The sequence below is a fragment of the Chinchilla lanigera genome, unplaced genomic scaffold (assembly GCF_000276665.1).
Source record: "Chinchilla lanigera isolate Chin_1 unplaced genomic scaffold, ChiLan1.0 scaffold00051, whole genome shotgun sequence".
NCBI lineage: Eukaryota > Metazoa > Chordata > Mammalia > Rodentia > Chinchillidae > Chinchilla > Chinchilla lanigera.
This window is the reverse complement of record NW_004955452.1, coordinates 882922-901988: the sequence shown is the minus strand read 5'-3', so window position 1 is coordinate 901988 and position 19067 is coordinate 882922. Positions and strand designations below refer to the sequence as shown.

Here is a 19067-nt window from a genome sequence, read left to right as displayed (position 1 = left end):
CCAGCCCCTGCTATGACCCTTTGGGTCTCCTTACCTGTGACAGTACAGGATCGGGCACAGGAGGCATCTAAGTGGCTGCTCTCCAGCTTGGCTTTGTCCTTGATCTGTACCTTCACGACACGGTCAGCAATGACTGCCTCAAAGCCGATCACCGTGGTGTACTCATCCAGCAGATACACGAAGAGGCCTGTGGGAGGGCGTCCAGCATTGCAGAGTGCCCAGCCCTGCTCTGCATGCAGTCCCTGCTCCTGGCAAAGAATCTGAGCCCTTGACCTGTATGAAGGATGGGACTCAGGGTAGCCCTTAGAGGACATAAATTATTAGAGGCCCTGTCGGGTCTCCCAGCCAAGGATGAGGCACGTAGCTTCTCTAAACCTCATCACCCCATGAGAATAAAAACAACAATGACGACGACTACGATGATGATGATGATGACGATGACGATGGCAACAACAACAACAGCAGCAACAGCAACAACAACAAAGCAATAACCACCATGCATTAAGCTACATGCCTCCTACCACATATGCGCCACACTATTTTTATATCTCAGGGCTTCTCAAACTGGAAGAGCACACAAATCACCTAGGGGTCTTCTTAAAAAGCAAATCCAGAGTTTGCTGTCTTCCTGGTAAGCCCTCCACAGACCCTGACTTCCTGTCCCTCTGAGTCTCAGTTTCCTCATCTATAAAATGGGAGTGAGTGAGCCCTTCTTTCTCCTGTGTTGGAGGACAGAGCTGTCTCAAGTTGTTCAGGTGGGTCTTGTTGTAAGTCTCTTTCTCCAGATTTCCTCACACAGAGCAGCAGGGCCATCTGCTCTGCCCGGATCTCTAAGGGGAAGAAAGTCTCTGTGCGGGTTCCCTTCAGCCAGGTTAGTCCTGAGGACAGCCCTGGAATAGGACAGGGTAGGGGATGGGAGGTTGTTTAGTGGTTAGGAGACCCCATCATTGTGAAGGAGAAGGGCATGTTGGCCACAGCCTTCTGCCATGCCCTTCTCTGTGGAATGAGAGGCCTTTGATTTACAAATGGCTGTGGCAGGCCACCTTCTGTCCCCACCCTGACGGCTTCACACTGATGATTTGTATTCACAGACTGTCATTCTGTCCCCACTGCCCTTCCTCCTACATTACCTCATTCTCTGCTCCTTGCACCCTCTGGCATCTGGACAGGTAGAGCGGAGCATCCTGACTTCATGTGGGACCAGGGCTTCCCCAAGGTCATAGGAGCCAGAGCTCATGGCTGGGTCTCCTGGCTTTGGCTGAGTCCTGACTCCCCTCCTGTGGAGAGGCTCCCTGCAGAGAGGGCACCACTGACCATTTGGCTTGGTGAATATATCTGTGTCCCAAGTGCTGGAACAACTGATTGGGGTTGGGGCTGAGCTCCACAGCTCAAATCCTGACCCTCCTCCTATGGGCTTTGAGCCCTGTGGGGAGACATGGAATTCCTATCTTACAGATAAGGAAACTGAGAAGTGACCTCACTTGCCCAATGTCAATCACCCAGTAGGTGTCAGAATGGCCACTCAGCATGCAGGGGTGAGGCCTTGGCGAAGCCCCAACAGGGTTTCTTACCCGGGAAAGGCTGAGCCTCCAAATTACCATAGGTGAGGGAGGCGGTCAGGCCTAGGGCGTAACCGCTGACAAAGGAGGTGACATCAGATGCGGTGAGGGGCAGGGCTGCCCCCGTGATGCGGTTCAGCAGGCCAGGCATCCCGCCAGCTACTCAGCCTTCAGGGCCTGCAGGAGACAGGGCAGGCAGGAGGTGGGGAGAGGTCCTCCATTCCTTCCAAAAACACTTTCCCTACCCTGCCCCCACCCTTGGCAGTCAGAGCCTCAGTCTCTTCATTTTCCCCAAGGACTTCCCAGTTAGCAAGTCCATGATCATGACCAACATTTCCCAAGAGAAGTCCTCATTCTTTCTTTCCATTTCACGGGTAGAGAAACCGAGGCCTGCTGGGGTTCACTCACAGTCAGGGATAGCGCCGGAGCAGCTTCCTGTCCAACCAGGAGATCCTCCTGCAGTCTGTGCTAGGATGGGCTCCTGCCTCATCCTTTGCGAGTTCCATGATACCTAACCCTCAGGTTCTCCTCTGTAAAGTGAGGGCCCTGGCACGGCTCACCCAGACAGACCCCTATCTCCGGGTACTGCAGACACACCAGAGTGAGGGCCGCCATCATTCCTCCAGGTGTGCCCTTCCTTCTGTCTCTTAGCACTCCTCATACGCAGTCTCCGGGGCTTGTGACCTCTGTCTGAAGAAGCTCCTGCACCCATTCATGTCTGTTCTTTTCTGTCCCCAGCACCCTGGTCTCACCATCTCTACCCGGATCTCGGCTCATTTTGATCTTTTGGATCTACTTCTCCCAGCTGAAATTTATTTCCTACCCAGTGACCAGAAGGGATATTCTGACATGGACCCAGCCATGCCACTCTCTCACCCCTTTTGCCCCCAGTGGCTTCCCATTACTCTTTGGATACAGACTAATGCCCTCAAGGTGGCTTTTTGTGGTCATTCCTTGCTATATCCACAGCCATCACCACTGCTACTGTTCTTTGAAGCTTCCATTCATCAAGTGTATCCTGTTCTCTCCACCTCTGGGCTTGCGACTCCTCCTGGAAGGCTCATCCCACACTCGCTTTGTATCTGGAACCCTCTCCTCATCCTTCAGTGTCAACCTGGGCTCCCTCTGCAGGGTCCTCAGGCCTAGAGGTGGGTTTCTGTCCTGAACAAACTGCCTGCCTTTGAGAGGTGGGGAAAGGAAACAAAGTCACACAAGTGCGCAGAACACAAATTCAAGGTCAGATTCTCACTGGGTTTTCTTCTCTGATATAGGTAGGACCCAGGTCAAGCCTCCAAAAGCAGGTAGCTGGTAACCTCCAAAGGCCATCCATCTGAAAGTCTGTCCAATGTGTGTTAATTCCTCTGCTCTTCCTCAAAGAAGGAAACTCCTTGCCTCTAGGTCTTCTTCATGTCCCTGTTAAGATCCTCACATGCTCCCCTGCCTTCCACCAGACCAGCAGCATCTTTTTAATTATGTGCTTACTTGTGGCTGGGGCCCAGACAGTTTTCAGCCTGTCTTATCTCCTCTCAGGCTGACTGATAACTGGAAGCAGATAGAGCACCAGGGGAGGGAGCTGTTGGATCCTCACTATCTTTTCTCAGGAGCGCTTTGTCCTGGTGGCCAAAGCAGCCTGTATCCTCCAAGGGGGCGGAACAAGATGGCGGAGTTCATTTCCTGAGCACACCACACCTCCCGCTACCCACCCTCCCTGTCGCCTCCTTCTCACCCTGCCTCACTCCTGTCTAGAATGCCAATTGGGAAATGTAGCTTCAGGGAACCAGCATCTCAGCATGCAGTGAACTTAGATTTAAACTTCAGTCCATGAGGTGGAGTCTTGCCAAGGCATTTTGTCTAACCCAGTCTTTCCACAGCATCCCTCACCCGAAGATTGGGGCTTGGATGAGAGAAGTCTGATAAAAAAGGGCCAGACTCACCCTGCACCGACCCTTTAAGAATGTAAGAACTTCTTCAAAAGAGTAAACCAAAAATCCTGTGGGCCTAATTCCTGCACTACTTTTCATCAATTTACTCTGTATTGATAAGTACTGCTCTATTTCAGGCCCTTCATTAGCCACTGGGTACACAAAGATAAGACACAGCCCATCCTCCAGGAATTTATTATCTTGCAACAGAGGAAATTTGGGAGTGGGAAAGATAGAGTAATGACAATGTATGGAATTTATGAAGCAATGAAAATGTACCAGGCACACATGTTGTCGCATTGTCTCGTCTTATCCTTACGAGGTGTTCTGCCGATGAGGACACCAGAGCTTTGAAGGGCATATTTGGTTCTGGATGTAAGATCAGGGCATCTGAAGGGCACACGGGTTCAGCTGGGGCTTGTACAGGACTTTCCCTAGGAGGAGACCAAGGTCATCCTTGCGGGAGACGAAGAGCAGTTATGCTGATGGTTGTCCCCCTACCCTATGCCAGGTTCTTCCCAACCTGGGTCTCAAGTGTGCAACAGGCCACAGGAAACACCCAGGGGCAGGGAAAAAACCACAAATGCCTCTCTAAGGCAATGGGAGAGACTGTGGCCTGGCCATAGGGACGGCGTCTGGTGTGAGTGGGCAATTTAGTGTGTCAGCAGCATCCTCTATGTGTTTGTCTTCCCTACTTCCTTCCTTACTCCTTCCCTGGTCTGCCACACATCCTGTCTGCCCAGTTCCTTGCTTTTTAGGATGCTGAATCTGGAAAGTGGCTGGAGAGGTGAGAGGAAACAAGAAAGGGCTTAAATGGAAGTGGGGCTGGGGGGAGAGGGAGGGGCTTATAGACTGGGAAGGGGTTGAAGGCGGTGTCCACCATGGAAATCAGCATAGAGAGTCCTCAAAAAAAAACTAAAAGCAGAAATTCCATTTGACCCAGCTGCAGCTTTTCTGGATACCTTCCTAAAAGATTTAAAGTCATCATATTACAGTGATATATGCAAGCACATGTTTATAGCAGCACAATTCACAATAGCTAAATTATGGAAGCGGTCTATATGCCCATCAGCGTATGAGTCGATAAAGAAAATGTGGCATATATACACAATGGAGTGAGTCATTTGTAGGAACATTGATGGATCTTGAGACCATAATGCTAAGTCTCAATAAAGCAGACACAGAAGGTTAAATATCACATGGTTTCTCTAATACGAGAAACCTGAAATATAAATAATTTAAAGAACAAAATAACAGAGAGATGGTAGCAAACAGGAAGATATATTCTGCAGAGATGGAAAGGGGACTTAGGGAAGGAAGGAAGGAATTGATCAAGATGTGATATGTATCCCTACCAATTCCCCAAGATGAAGGTAATTATTATGTATCACAAACATATATAACATTTGAAAAAAGAAATATAAAAAAGAAGTGGGTGCCTTGAATTGTAAATTAGGTCCCATTTCATAGTCTCTAAGAGGCTCACAGAGAGCTCCAAATGACTTGGGCAATGGACTGTGTTTCTTTGATGAACTGTTGGGCTGAATCTGAACACTGGAATTCTCTCTGCATGGCCTGCAGGAGGTTCCCAATGTTCTATTAAATGCCAAGACTGTCTCTGGTGGCCTAGAAATTATGATTCCCAGAGGATTGCTGTCTTTCTGGTCAGAGCATTGTTTATATTTATGCCTGGCTTGGTAAATATTTATAAAGTGAAGTGAATGAATGACATTAGTCACTCTCAGGACACTGAAGGACACTTGGTACTAGGGATGCAGTGGGGACAAGGCAGGCATGAGTAGGGAAACCGGTGGAAGAGACAGTAAAGAAAATCACAGGCTCAGAATCAGACCCTTTTCCTGTCACCTCCACAGCTGCTACCCCCTTGACTCCCTCCAAGCATCAATGGAGCAGCTAGGGTGGTCTTTTGACAAGGATCCAGTTGTGTGACCCCATGGCTCAAGTCCCCTGAATCTCCCATGTCCTTTGAGCTCCAGAAGGAGGGAGGGACTCACAGAGCACCTGGTTTCTTTCTGACCTCTCGTGATGTCTTCACTTTAAAGCTTTGCCTTGGGTGTTTTGTACTGGCTCTTCCCACTCCTGAAGATGCTTTTCCCCTAGATATCCAGTTGGCCTCATCCCTCAGCCCTTCAGATTTTTGTCCCAGTGGCATCTGGTCATACAGACCACTGATGGTACCTTATTTAATCCTACAGCCTCTTCTCCACCTTCCCCTCTAATTCCTTAACCTGCTCTGTTTTCATTATTTCCATAGTGTATATCACCAGTACGTTATACTGAACATATGTATTACGTCCATTGTTTATCGTCTGCTTTCTCGCCACAAGGGCAAGGATGGGAGCCTAACTTTCTCAAATCCCTTAGAGCCTTGAATTGTTCCTGCACTGGTGGTGGTGAGTAAGTACTTGGTGAGAGAATGAGCCTATTTATAATTGCAGTGCAAAGCTGGCTGCTTTGGAGTTCCCCGCTGGTCCAGCTGAGGGAGAGAAGTTCTCTTGGCCACCACCTCTGAGGGACTCCTCATTCCAGTGTGTGTCAGCCAGGCTCCACACCTCCCTGCTGCACCCTTGCAGAGGCCCCGCCCCTCCGTAACAGACCACAGGGGGCACTCTGTCATCTGTGCCCTTGTGCCGGCTTCTAACCATCGGCAGTTCTCCCACTGTGGCCTCTGCCACCAGCATTCTGCCTGCAGCGTGCAAGCTCCCCGCACTGTGCATTGCTCCTGAGATCCTCTGTCCTTGCCTGAGCACCTGCTTCCCCTGCCTTCTCTCCAGAGGGCTGCTGATTCCTGGTCACTCTTCCAAGGCAGGAGGGTGTGGCTCCCCTGCTTGGACCCAGTGGCTGCACCAAAGCTATCTCTCTGATGTCTTTTTAAAGCACCCTCCTGCTTGGGGCCCTGATGCCTTTGTCTTCCCTCCCCCTTATTACTTGCCATCTCCAAGGTCCCATCACACCTTCCTTTCAGCACACACTTGGCACCCGGCCCATGGCTCTCTCTGTTCCTAAGCCCTGCCATCATCATGGGAACACGAACAGGGACAGAGCATCAGTTCCCTGGGCCTTCGTCCTCTGATTCCCTGCTTCTTTTGTCCTCAGTCCCTTTGCTTCTTTCTAGCTCAGCCTCCTCCCCCTCTTTCATGCCTTGAACTTCAGACCCCACTGCCAACTGCTCTACCTCTCAAACTACTCACTGGCTCTAAAATCACAACATCCCATCATTTTGTTTTTTCCTTAGTTTCTATCACTACCTCGTGTAACGTCTACTTTGTCTGTTTACCTTGTTTAGTGTGTCTCCCACCCTCTAGAGCATAATTCCTGCAGGGCAGGGATTTTGTTTCACTTTGTCCACTTCCAGATCTGCTACCTACCCAACAGCACCAGGCACCCTGTAGATGCTCAATAAATATTTGCTGAAGGAATGAAATTCCATGTCAAGCGCTTTGCACACCCAATTTCGCAACATCTCTCAGAGGTAAGTACTTCTGATGGATTATTTTTTATTTTAAAAATTAAAAAAAACTAACAAAGCAAAATGAAGACAAAATCAAAACAACAAAAATGATACATGACCTCAAAACAAAATGATACGAATTAACAATGGTTGCTAAATTACATATTGGTATCTTCAACGAATTTGCTCAGTCCACCAGATGTAAGAATGTAAGATTGATCAAGCAATCAAAGGCAGTAACAAGTAATCAAAAAAAAAAAAAAAAGGCAAACAAACATTGGAAATGATGCAGAGCTTCACCATACGAGATGGTAGGAGTACAACAGTGGTTCTTACCCTGCACATTGCTGTTTTCAGATCAGTCATTCTGATTAGCAGATTCAAGTGTGCAATTTATAGACAAGGTCTTGCCCAGGCTGTCCTCAAACTTACTATGTAGCTCTGGCTGACCTCAAGGTTGTGCTTCTCTTGCCTCAAACCCATTCCCAAGTGCTGGGATCACAGCTATCCTTCCTTTATGGATGAACACACCAAGGCACAGAGCCAGTCAATGATGGGATGGGGAATTGAATGCAAACAGAATGACCGTAGAACCCCCTGCAGACTCATGAGGCTATGCTACCTCCTGTATTGAGATTTCCCAGGCTTCCATGTTCTGCCAAGGGATTCTCTAGAAATCCTCCTTCCCCTTCTCATTGCATCACTGCTCTTGCCTGGACCATTTCTAGGTCCCTCCCCTTACTGGTCCTTCAGCCGCCAGGCTGTTTTCCTTCTGGTCCTCTCTGCCACCACCCACATGCATCTATACACTTCTGTGCGTGTGCACACACATATATGTATTCTCCCTCAGCTTGATGACTTCTGCTGCTTTTGACACTAGCATGGCATCCAAGGCTCTTCTCACTGGGTCGCTATGTCTGCCAGTGTCACCTCTTGCCATGTTCTCCAAGTTCACTTTCCTCCAAACCCTCTGACCTTTTCACCATGCCCTGACAGGTGTCCTGCAACCTTTTGATGGGCTAATCATTGCTCCTTTTTTTGCCTTTCAAAGGTTTGCTCATTAGCAGGTCCAGTTTTCCTGTTGCCTCTTTCATGAAGCCTTCCTTGATATCCCGTCCATCCGATGTTACTTCTTCCAGAGCTCCTCAGCCCATAGGTCCTTGTCTGTCATCATATACCACAGACGGAGGCGCCAGGGCCACCCTCTATAATGTGTAGCTTCACAAGCCTCTATAATGGGCCCCCCTGTGAGGTGGTGAGTTCTGTAAGGCCCCTGGGCGCACTTCCTCTTCTGTGCCCCAGCTTCTACACAGGCTCTGCATGGGAACTCTAGGGGGCGCCTCACCAGTGCTCACTCCTCCCACCACTTCCCAAGGTAAGAGCGGCAATCAGACCCAGTGCTACACAGCCGGCCAATGACCACGCTGATGGGAACATCTTTATCTCTAACGCCTGTTCCTTCTCTTCCCTGGCTGCTTTCCAGTGTGTGCCAAGTGCCAGAGAGGCAGGGATGTGCAGGAGGGGAGCAGCGAGAGGAGCCCTAGGGCCTGCTTGTCCCCAGGCAGCACAACAGGTGGGGAAAGCCTATGTCAGGACCCTTGGCTGGGGTCAAGAAACCAAGGGCATACCTGCTTTTTAGATAGAAATTGGAAGGGCAGGTACAGGTGGAGTAGGGGTTAGGTCGCAGTCTCTGGGGTCCTGCCTGGGATTAGAGTTCCAGACAACCACGTCCAGAGTAATTGACCCCATTGCTCTTCTGCAGCCTATGTGACGTGTGGGTGCAGGCAAGTTTCTTGTCCATTGGGGCGGCTTTGGCTTCCTTCAGACCTGCAGAGCCAGGGAGGTCCCTGGCCAGTGCTCAGGCATGGGTCTCAGTGATCTCTCTGATTCTGCTTCTGGCCTTAGAGCTGAAATCTACCCCAGCCCTTTGCATCCCCAGTTCACTGCTGCCCCAGACACAGCATCCGCTCCCTCTACCTGGAAAGCCATTCTGGAAGCCCCTCACCCTCACTCTGGCCAGATCCCCAGGTCATGCTCCAAAAGGTTGGGATGCCTTGGTCGAGTGGGTGAAGCCGGACTTGGACTAGACTCAGATTGAGCCACTAAGCAAGTCTGGGTTTGTCCTTCCCCCCTACTTACCTCTGGCTGTGGGGGTCCCTGTCCCCCCATCTCCTGTCCCTCTATGAAGTCCTTGATCTCACAGCCCCATGGGAACCCACATGCCACTGACAGACCAGCGCCATACTCCCATCCAAGTGGGACAGGTGCTGGGTCTCCTGGATCTGGCTTGATTGTTTCAAGCTTCTAGAACTCTGGGATCTCACATTATTGTCTCCTTCCTCTAAATGTATGCACCTCAGTCCCACATCCAGCCAGAGTGGGTGACAAATCCATGCTTCTGATCCCCACCCCACCCCATCCTACCAATCCCAGCCAAGACTTCTTGTTATTTATTCCTCTACACTATCTCTGCAGATTCTGGTGGCTTTGCAAGGATGCCACCGCCCCTGGAAGGAATCATAGCATGCTGCCAGGCCCAGCTCAAAGTCCACCACCTCCATCAAGTCTCCCTAGGGTCCTGCACTGAATAACACTGTCCCCTGTCTAACAGAGTCGGCCGCTCTCAAGTCATCCATCTCATCATCCATGTGTCGTGTGTAGAACCAACAGACGTGTAAGGAGTACGTACTGTGTTCCACACGCTGTGCTAGGCCCAGTCCAAGGCGGGGAACAAGATGTCCTCAAACTGTCTTCTATTCCCTTCTTACTCCCTACAAGTTGAGGCTAGAACTCTGCCTCTCTCCCCAGCATCAGGCCTGTTACTTGATGCTCAGCAGTGAATGACCAGCATGTGCTTTGTTTGTTGAATGAAGGAGTGAACAAATTTGTAGGATGAAATGTGTCAGAGAATGGGAAGAGGCCTATCAGTCCATTACAAAAATAAAGTAGTGGTGAAATTCCTCTATTCCAGCCCAAAGCCTGTAGGATTCCATCCCAGAGGTAGCTGTTAGCTCTTTTTGGAGGTGGAAGAATATCAGGGCATGAAGTGCCAGGTTTCGCAGGGCTTGGTGTCCTCATGCTGCCTGAGTGCCCGGGACCTGGGCAGTACAATGCCCAGGACAGATGGCACCAAGGAGGCTGAGCTCCAGCTGCCCATAGTTTCTGAGGATTCCAGCTCAGAGGCTGGGCCTGGTCCTGCTGAGCGAGGGAGAACTGTGCACATTCAAACTGTCAAGCTGCAGATAAATGAGACTGTCTGTGGGGTCTTTGCAAAGATTCTTATAAGGCTGGGAAGGTGTGGTTTAGCTACATGTAAATGGTGCTGGCTGGTAGGTGGGCCCACACCTCTTCCCTGGGGGTCCAGTGAGGTTCCAGTGCCCGAGCCTCTGGCCACTGAAATGAACCCACCTGTCACTTTGAGAATTGGATTGCATTTACACAAATTCAGTTTACACCACCTTGCCAGGGGCATATTTGAAGGTGAGCTCACCCTGCTGAGCTCTCAGCATCCCTTGGCCTCATCGAAAGGCACTAAATGGATTCCCACTCTGATATCCAGCCCCATCAGCATCTCAGCCTATCCCTGCTGTCAGTGGAGGTGCTGGCAGGGTGCTGGAGCAGAGGCAGGGCTATTTTGGAACAACTCTCCAGAACTGCCCTCTCGCACTGAGGCACTCAGGAAGATAAACAGTGGCCCTTGACTCCTGGTCTCCCCAAACACCTCTTTGTGAAGAAATGCTGGATAAGGGGAGCTGCTTTCTATTTCTGGGACCTGCCCTTCACTCTCCTGTCCAATGCTTCCCCACTGGGACTGTCTGTGCAATGGACCGATGAAAGATGGCTCTTGGCCAGGGTTATCGTGAGGATTCCAGGGAAGCTGCTTAATAAAGCATGCTCACCCCGGTTTCTGGTCCTCAGGAATAGTTAGTGATTGCTTTACCTTTATCTTCTCCCTGAGATGTCTCCAAACTGACTATTGACTGGTCTGACTATTCCATCTACTTAGATTCTATCTGGGCAGACGAGTTTTGGGCACTTACTTGGAAGGCCATTGCCACTCATAAGCCTCAGATCTGCACCCAGGCAACCCAGGGAGTCAGCCCAGGTGTTGGCAGAAGAATTCATTGCCTTAGCGCCCCTCTGAGGTCACAGGTAAATTTGCTCCAAAATGTGAGGCTGCTCCCCCACCCATTCTGGCGCCTCATATGGCACAGAGGCCATGGGGTAGCGGAGAGTTATGGTCAGCGACTAGGTAGGGAGTTAAGATCCCTAGGGCTGAGTTCAACTCTGCCACTAACTCTGTGTGGACCCCAAACTGCAGCCCTGTTGTCACATGTACTGTCGTGACTATGTCTCTTGAGTTTGACACACAGGAGGGCAGGTGGGGCATAAAGATTGGTGACTTACTGGTTGGTGTCTCTATGTGCCCAACATCCTGGAAAGTTTAGCTTCAGGGGTAGAGACCAAAGCTGTTCTAGTCACTTGTTCTATTCCCTGGCATATGGAACAGTTCCTGGAACATTTAAAACAAAAACAAAACCCCCCACAAAAACAAAACAAAACAAAACAAAACAAAACAAAACAAAACAAAACAAAACACAAAATAGGAAACACATACTGAGCAATTACTGTATGCCAAGCATTGCTCTAAATGTTTTTCATCAATTAGTCCAGGTCATCTCAAGACAACCCTCCAACATAACTATGACCCCCAAGCAGAGGAAGAAATGAGGCCATAGTGCTACGTCCTTTGCCCGAGGTAATAGCTGTTAAGTGGTGGAGCTTGGATGTGAACTCTGGTGTTGGAGACAGCTCTTAACCATGAGCCTCGAAAATCCCCTTGACTCTTATTTGCAGAATGAGTGAATAAGTGACCTGGAGGGGGTGATGCCCACCTGTACCTGGGCCCCAGCATCTTTATCTATTAATCAGAAGTGGCATACTTGGGAAATGAATTCCACCTTGCTCCCAAGTTGACATTCTAGAGCCTGAGAAGTGCTAGAGGAAGCATAGGTATGAACTGAAGCCCTGAACTGCAGTCTCCAGCTCCTACTCATTTAAGGGGGCCTAGTGTTGACTATCTAGTCTACCTCCAGAGGAGGTGATGTTTCTGCAGGGCAAGGCGGCATTAACTCAGTTGCCATAAAGACTCTACAAGGCAGATCACCCCACTTTAACAGGGAAGAAACCAAGGTCCACAGAGGTTAAGTAAATTTTAAGGTCACACAGCCAAGTGGTGGTAGGGAAGGAAGCCCTGGAACATGGTTATATGGACCATGTCCCTCTGGTCCCTGCTCCTCCCTCCAGTCAAGGCCCCTCAGTACACCTGCGGGCAGCTCCTTTTTTACTCAGAGGCTGGTTTCCTTGACTCTCCTGGCTCCTGTCCTTGCCGAGGGGGGTGAGGGAGTTCCCAGCAGGGATGGCAATCAGCACTGCTGCTCTTTGTCCTGCAGAGCCAGCACATTAGCAGTGATCTCTGCTGGGAGATGTTCAGAACAAAGGGGTGAAAGGAACACGGTGGACACATTGAGAGACCTCAAAATGGCTCTCATGGGGTTCGTCTTGCAGCGAACCTCAGATGAGGTCTGCAGTGCCCCTGGCTGGTACAGAGCCAGTTGAAGGCTAATAAGGAACAGGAAGCCACTGGAGAAGCTGCTTTTAGGATGCTGAGTTCCCCACTGCCTAGCCAACTTAAGGAGATAGGATTTTAGGATTTAGAGCCTCCTGGTCCTTTGAACAGCCTTGGTTGTTGAGTCAGGCGTGGTGCTAAGCAATTATATGGATTATCACACTGATTTCTCAGAACCCTAGACACGCATTTTGTGAAAACAGATGATTCAAGTGAGTACAAGAGATGTTAAGAAAACTACTCAAGGTCAGAAAGCTAGTAAGTGATGCTCCAGGGCTTGAATCCTGGCAGTGTCAGGCTGGTGCCTCTGAGTTTATCACTATGCCATACAAAATCCATAGCAGCATTATCCCTTATCCACACACACAAGAGAATAAGCTTATCTTAGAGAGTTCCAGTTACAAATTGGGGTTGTCAGCAACAAAGACTTAACTAGGCAGGGACAAGAGGAGGCAGCTCCAGAGGCCCCCTTCTCCCCGAGCCTGAGCCGCTAGAGCTCAGACTCTGGAGTCCCAGCAGAATTAGGCTTGAAACCAGGCTCTGACTTGGGCCAAGTGGGCAAGTGGCTTCACCTTGCCAAGCCTCAGTTTTTTGATCTGTACAGCCTGTCCCATAGTACGACTGGGGAGAAACAAAGTGCAGGAAACACTTTCAACAGTGCCTGGATGGCTGATAAAGGGGATGAGGTGGTCTTGTCCTGTGTTGGGAAGTGGAGGTAGAGCTGGCCATGCCCAGACCTCCCACAAGGCTTGGAAATGGGAGCTCTTAGAGAAGTGTTCAATAATTTAGAGACCTGAAAATGATAGGATTAAAAACCATGGGAGGGGACTAGTCCCTGACAAATAAATGGTTTCAAATCCACTACTGAGTCAGGAAGGTAATAATGACCATCCACACCTCATACAAAGCAACTTACAACCAAAGCACTTTCATATCAACGAATGAACTAGTGCTCTAAGAGTGGGACAAAATAAAGACTATTATCCCCATTTTAATGATCAGGAAGCCAGGCATGGTGGTGCATGCCTATAATTCCAGCATTTGGGAGGCTGAGGCAGGAGAATCACTGTAAGTCCAAGGCCAGCCTGGGATACACAGTGAGTTTAAGGCCAGTGTAAATTGCACAGTGAGCTCCTATCTAAAAAAAAAAAAAAAAATCAGGACATTGAGGCTCACAGGGAAGTAACATGAAGGGATTTGAGTTCCTAGGGCAGAGCTTTCTCTATTAAAACTAATCTGCCACTTTGCCATTCTGGGGCTTGAGAGAGGCAGATACCAATTCTGTTGGCCACAACATATTGTGATCTACAGATCAGCTCTGAGGGATACTGACCAGAGCTGGAAGCTAAGATTCTTGAATAGATTTAACCCAAGACAATCTTTCCTTTCTTTCTTATTTCCTGTTAGTATTCAGATAAAGACGCTAATGCTCCTCTCTTTATTACTGGCATATAATCCCTATGCTTTTGGACAGGTCTACTGAGTTCTCCTTTGGGCACATCCCTGTCCCTGTGAAGGCCCAATGGGTGTCTAGCTTCAGCTAATACAACATGCAGAAGTGAAGTATATCGCTTCTTGTGGAAGCTTTAAAAGCCAGTGTGTGCTTGCCTTGTCCTGTCTCCTGCTACAGTGAACATGAAAGCACATGACCACAAGAAGTGTCTCTTAACCTGGATCTAGCTTTAGATGGTGACATATGCGGCCTGTTCTGGATATGAGACATGAGCAAGGATTAATAAATTATTGCTTGTTCTGGCAGCATAATCAAACTTGTCTAGTAGGTCCATGAATGTTTCTGAGCTAAAATGATGGTCCCAGGGACAAAGGCCATAATATTGGAAAGAGAGTAAGAGAAGAGGAGGGGGAGATTGGGTCAAGGTCCACTAGACTATAAGCTGTGTGATGGCAGAGATTTTTGCGTATTTTATCAACAATTGTACCTCCAGGGCTTAGGGAAGCATTTGGCAATCAGTAGGTGCTCATTAAATGTTCTTTTTTTGTTTTGTTTTGTTTTGTTTTCCAGTACTGGGAATCGAACTCATGACCTTGCGCTTGCCAGGCAGGTGCTGTGCCACTGGGCTACATCCCCAGCCCCATTAAATGTTGAATAAATGAGTCAAGGACCTGAGTTGGGGTGGGAAATGCAGAAACAAGAGACTTGAAACTGTATGGGTCCAGGAGGGGCTCCTCTGTCATTCAAGCTACTAATATTAAACTGTGACTATAAACTGGACCAGACAAAGGCACTCTAAGTAGATCCACTTAAAACAGGGACCCGAGTTTCATAGGAAATGGTGAAGAAAAGTTTTCACCTGGGATTTTCTTTTTGAAAATGAAAATGAAAGACTTCTAATTTCATATTTCACTGTGACTCTATCAAAATCAAACTTCCTTCTTAGCAGCACAACTGGTTGTCAATTTCCTCCTCTTCTATCATTCACTGGCCTAATTGCCAGGTTCTTGGGCCTCTGTGACATTATGCGGGATTAGAAGGGGTGTCTCACAGCCTTTTCAAGATTCGCTTCTACCATGTAATCCTGTGGCTTTGTACGGTCATCTGCTTATCCTCCTGGACTACCACAGAGAAACCAGCGCTTGTACAGGTTGCGTGATGGGCAGGAATTGACACTGGGCTTGAACAAGGCTAGATGGTTGTGCAAGGACCACTTTTATAAGTGGTCAGTTCATTAATGTTCTTTTGTTATGATGACTTTAAGAAAAGCCCTACACTTCACACCTGTGCAGGCTCAGATATCGATTAGGCAGACTCCCGCATGGAGTTTGAACAAGCGAAGAAGAGACATTATGGTAACCTATAGTGTCTGGTAACCCATATCTACAGGTAGACCCGTCCCTGTACTGCAGCTGTTCCACCCATGACCAGATTTTAGGTTGTGTTGGGACCACCTGTTCCAGTTCCCTGCTCGGTTCTCCATGTCTCCAGAGTGATCCTATGGAAGGAAACTTAGGGGTATCCGGGTCCAGCAGTTCGATCTCCAGTGTGGTAACAGGAAGAGGGGAAAGGTTTTGTACTGAGATCCCCCTAGGACTTTTTGGAACATTCTCAGCCCATCACCTTACTAGCAAAGGAGATGGGACTTGGATCCCTCTAGATGTCAGCGAGGAATTAAGAGGTGAAATTTCAATTCCTTAGGCTTGTTACTTTATCTTTCTGAAGTCCTGATGTCTTCTGTCCCAGGACTGTCAGAAGCCTTCACGAAGCTCAACTCCTTCCTGACAAGTGCAGCTTCCTGGTGATCACCCCAATCTGCCTGTGAACCCCTCCACTCTTACTCTGTGTTCCAGACAAGCCAGAACATTTGCTTTTCCTCAGACACTCAGCGAACCCTAGCTTCCTGCTGAGGCTGGTGCTCATCCTTCATCTCAGCTTTATGTTTCTAAACCTCCCTATGCTCTGGGTCCCTCTAAGTCCCACTTCCTCCATGAAGCCTGTCCTGGTCCTTCCTCTGATCCCCCAGGATAGAGTTTCACTCAGCTGTATTCTGCTCCACTACTTGCCATCCACAGAGTGGTCCTAACATCTCTGTAGAGGGAGTGTGAAGGCCGTTCTCAATGCCGTTTCTTCGTGCACCAAGACTGTAGTACATGATTTAGAGGTACAGAGGTATCATGCCACCATCTCCAGCTTCATTTCCAGTGCAAGGGGTCTGCCGTTTCTCTGTGCTTATTCATCTCCAAGACATGGGACATCCAAGACTCCCTTTTGATATCTGTAAAGTGGGCATTTAACTAAACCTCATGGGAATGGTCCTTAGTGAGGAGACACAGAAGGCAGGGAATACTTTCAGCACTCCCATCCAGCTGCCCCTTCTCTGTCACTTTGGCAGACTCATCCCCAGGGCCAGAACTACAGTGAGACAAGGACCCCAGAGGGAAAAATTCCCAAGGCCCTACCTCGGGTCTTTCTCCTTGGCCAACTCTCTTCCTTCTGCCCAAGGGGTCTACGCTCAGCCTGCTCCAGTGCCTGAGCAGGTGAGTCATGAATGTGTGCCTGTGGCGTGGCCCTTCCCTCTGTGGCTCAGACCTTCTCAGTTCCTTGTGACTTGCCTCATGAGTGGCTCAAAGATCTCAAATCTAAGAGCACTTTTCATGGGCGCAGGTTGACATAAGCTAGGAAAATCGGTTACTATTCCCTCTACCTAATACCACAAACTCCTTGGGAGCTGAGACCCAGTACCCAGCTCTGCCTGGCATCAAATGGCACACAGGAACTGGATGGCTTCATTCCTTTTCCCTTTCCACCTTATCTTTTCTGTTCACTCAAACTGAGGAACTTGGCGCTAGTCAACCAAGACCTCCCAGCCCCACCTGTGCTCACCTCCAGCCACATGTGAAGCCCTTCCCCGCTCCTCCTTGTTTGTCCACAGGAGAGACAGCCATCTGTCACTCCTTCCAAGTCCCCACACTAATACCACCTCCTTCTGGAAGTCTTCGTAGCTCCACTGAGCATCCCTGGTCTCAATCCCCTCTCTCTAAGGAATCCGGGATCCCAGAGTGCTTCCTGTGTCAGCCATACTGCTGGGTGAGCGCCCCAGGAATGCTGGTAGAGAAACATTCCCTGCTGATTTTCCACGAGCAGTCACATTCACCTAAAGGGAGGTAATAGGATGAAAGGGTGTGTGCACCCCGGGTGACGTGGAGCTGTGCTTAGGCCATTGACCCGTAGGACTGTTCCCAGTGTTCTCAGGAATGTCCGTTGACGCTCTTCTTGGCATGGCCAAGCCTCCTTCCTAGTCTATCTGGAGTGGAGATGCCTATGAGGAAGTCTGTGCAGCTTGGCCAGTGGTTACACAGGGCTTTGTAGTTAGAGGAAATGAGCAAGGATGTGCGGAGAGAAACCCAAGCACCCAGTAGAGAGGACAACTTAAACCTGAGTAAGAGCCACAGCTAAGTCCTGATCCAGAGCGTCGGGCACCTCTCCCACTGACCCTCTTCCCCGGTGAGCCTCTTCTCACTGTGGAGCTGGTCTGCCACAGGCCCACAGTCAACATCATCCGTCTGGTGCCGAGAGGCCAGCCAGCTGGGGGAGGGGCATACTGGAAACAGCAGCGGTGAGGGTACAGGGAAGAACAGAGATCTTCCCTCTGGTCCAGGGGGTAGCCAGGTTACTTGGGGGTCCAAGTGGGCACCTCAGCCCCTCTGAAGAGGGCACCTGTGTCGACAGCCTAGTGGGTCCTCTTCCCAACCCAACAATTTTACCAACAGCCTGGTAGCCAATGGCTGGAGCAACATGTGTCTAGAAAACACTCCCTCCAACTGCCACAGTTGTTAGAAGGGGGCAACTTCTGAGATCACCTGGCCTAGCTCTGGGGCTGGTTGTCACACTGCCTGTGAGGCCATGGGGCTCGATTTCCCCAACTCCTGAAGCTTAGGCTGGGGAGGATGCTCAGAGCCTGAATCAGCTTTGGCCTGTCTCATGACAGAAAGGCAGTAGGGTCTGCAAGTCACCCACTAGGGCATGGTGTCCAGCATTCCTTGAGCCCTGGACCATCACCTGGGCCCAGAAGTGGTCTAACACTCTGGAGGTAGATGCTAGCCAAAGTTGGGTGATGGGTGCACTGCTGTCACATGACAGGCCTTGGGGAGCCTACCCAGCAATCTCTGGGTCAGGTTTAACCCACAATCCTCTGCATATGCACAGGCATGTGCACAATATATACATGCATGCTCATTTACACAACTACACTCTGAAATGCCTGTGTCCCAGGGGATAAAGGATATCCTGCATATATACCTCTAAACATGCACACATGCATGTATAGTCACACCGCCATCCCCCTTACCAACTCCCATGGCTTACTTGTACATGTTACTGCCCCCCAGGGTCACCCCTGTACGCACACGTACCTCATACACTCCACATTCGCACATACACAATATGCACATCCACACCTATGCTCAGCCCCCCACTCCCAACCCAGCCAGCCCCATCACCTGGTGCTCTTGAACCCTCCACCTGGGAGGACTGCATTCCCCAGTGCCCTTTGGCCCCTGCCCAGGCCCCATGATCTGGCTGGGTACCTGGTAAAGCCAGGGAATGGGCTTATGTCCCAAAGGGAAAAGTGAGGAAGGGTCCTGCCTGCTGAAAGAGAGAGGGAGAGAGAGAGAGAGAAAGAAAGAGAAAGAGAGACAGAGACAGAGACAGAGACAGAGACAGTGAGACAGAGAGAGACAAAGAGACAGAGAGAGATAAAGGAGTAGGGACAGAACAGACAGGCAAGTGCCTGTTGCTCTTCCTAGCAGGCAGAGGAGGGGAGGAAGGTTCTGGCTCCCGCCCCCCCAAAGCCTGTCTGCTGTGGGCTCCGAGCACCAGGATGGAACTATTGTAGGAGATGTTATGACGGGACCTCCAGCGGGGGCTTGATGTGTCAGCAGACGCCAGCTGCATCCCATGTCTGGTCCCCTCCCCCTGCCACCTCCTGCAGCACGGACCCCTCTGTCCAGAGCCCCCTTACCTGGCAGGA

General features: G+C 49.8%; 1 protein-coding gene across 3 annotated transcripts in view; it reads right to left on the bottom strand.

The window, feature by feature from the left end:
* Vwa5b1 (von Willebrand factor A domain containing 5B1) overlaps positions 1–19067 on the bottom strand; it is a 63316-nt gene that overhangs the window by 36146 nt on the left and 8103 nt on the right. For all 3 annotated transcript variants that reach the window (XM_013519734.1, XM_005394679.2, XM_013519735.1), the window contains 2 exons: positions 1572–1736; positions 35–187 (listed from right to left, as the gene is read on the bottom strand). In XM_013519734.1, the coding sequence (XP_013375188.1) occupies positions 35–187; positions 1572–1710 (292 nt within the window). In that variant the 5' untranslated portion in view covers positions 1711–1736. The remainder of the gene's footprint in view (positions 1–34; positions 188–1571; positions 1737–19067) is intronic.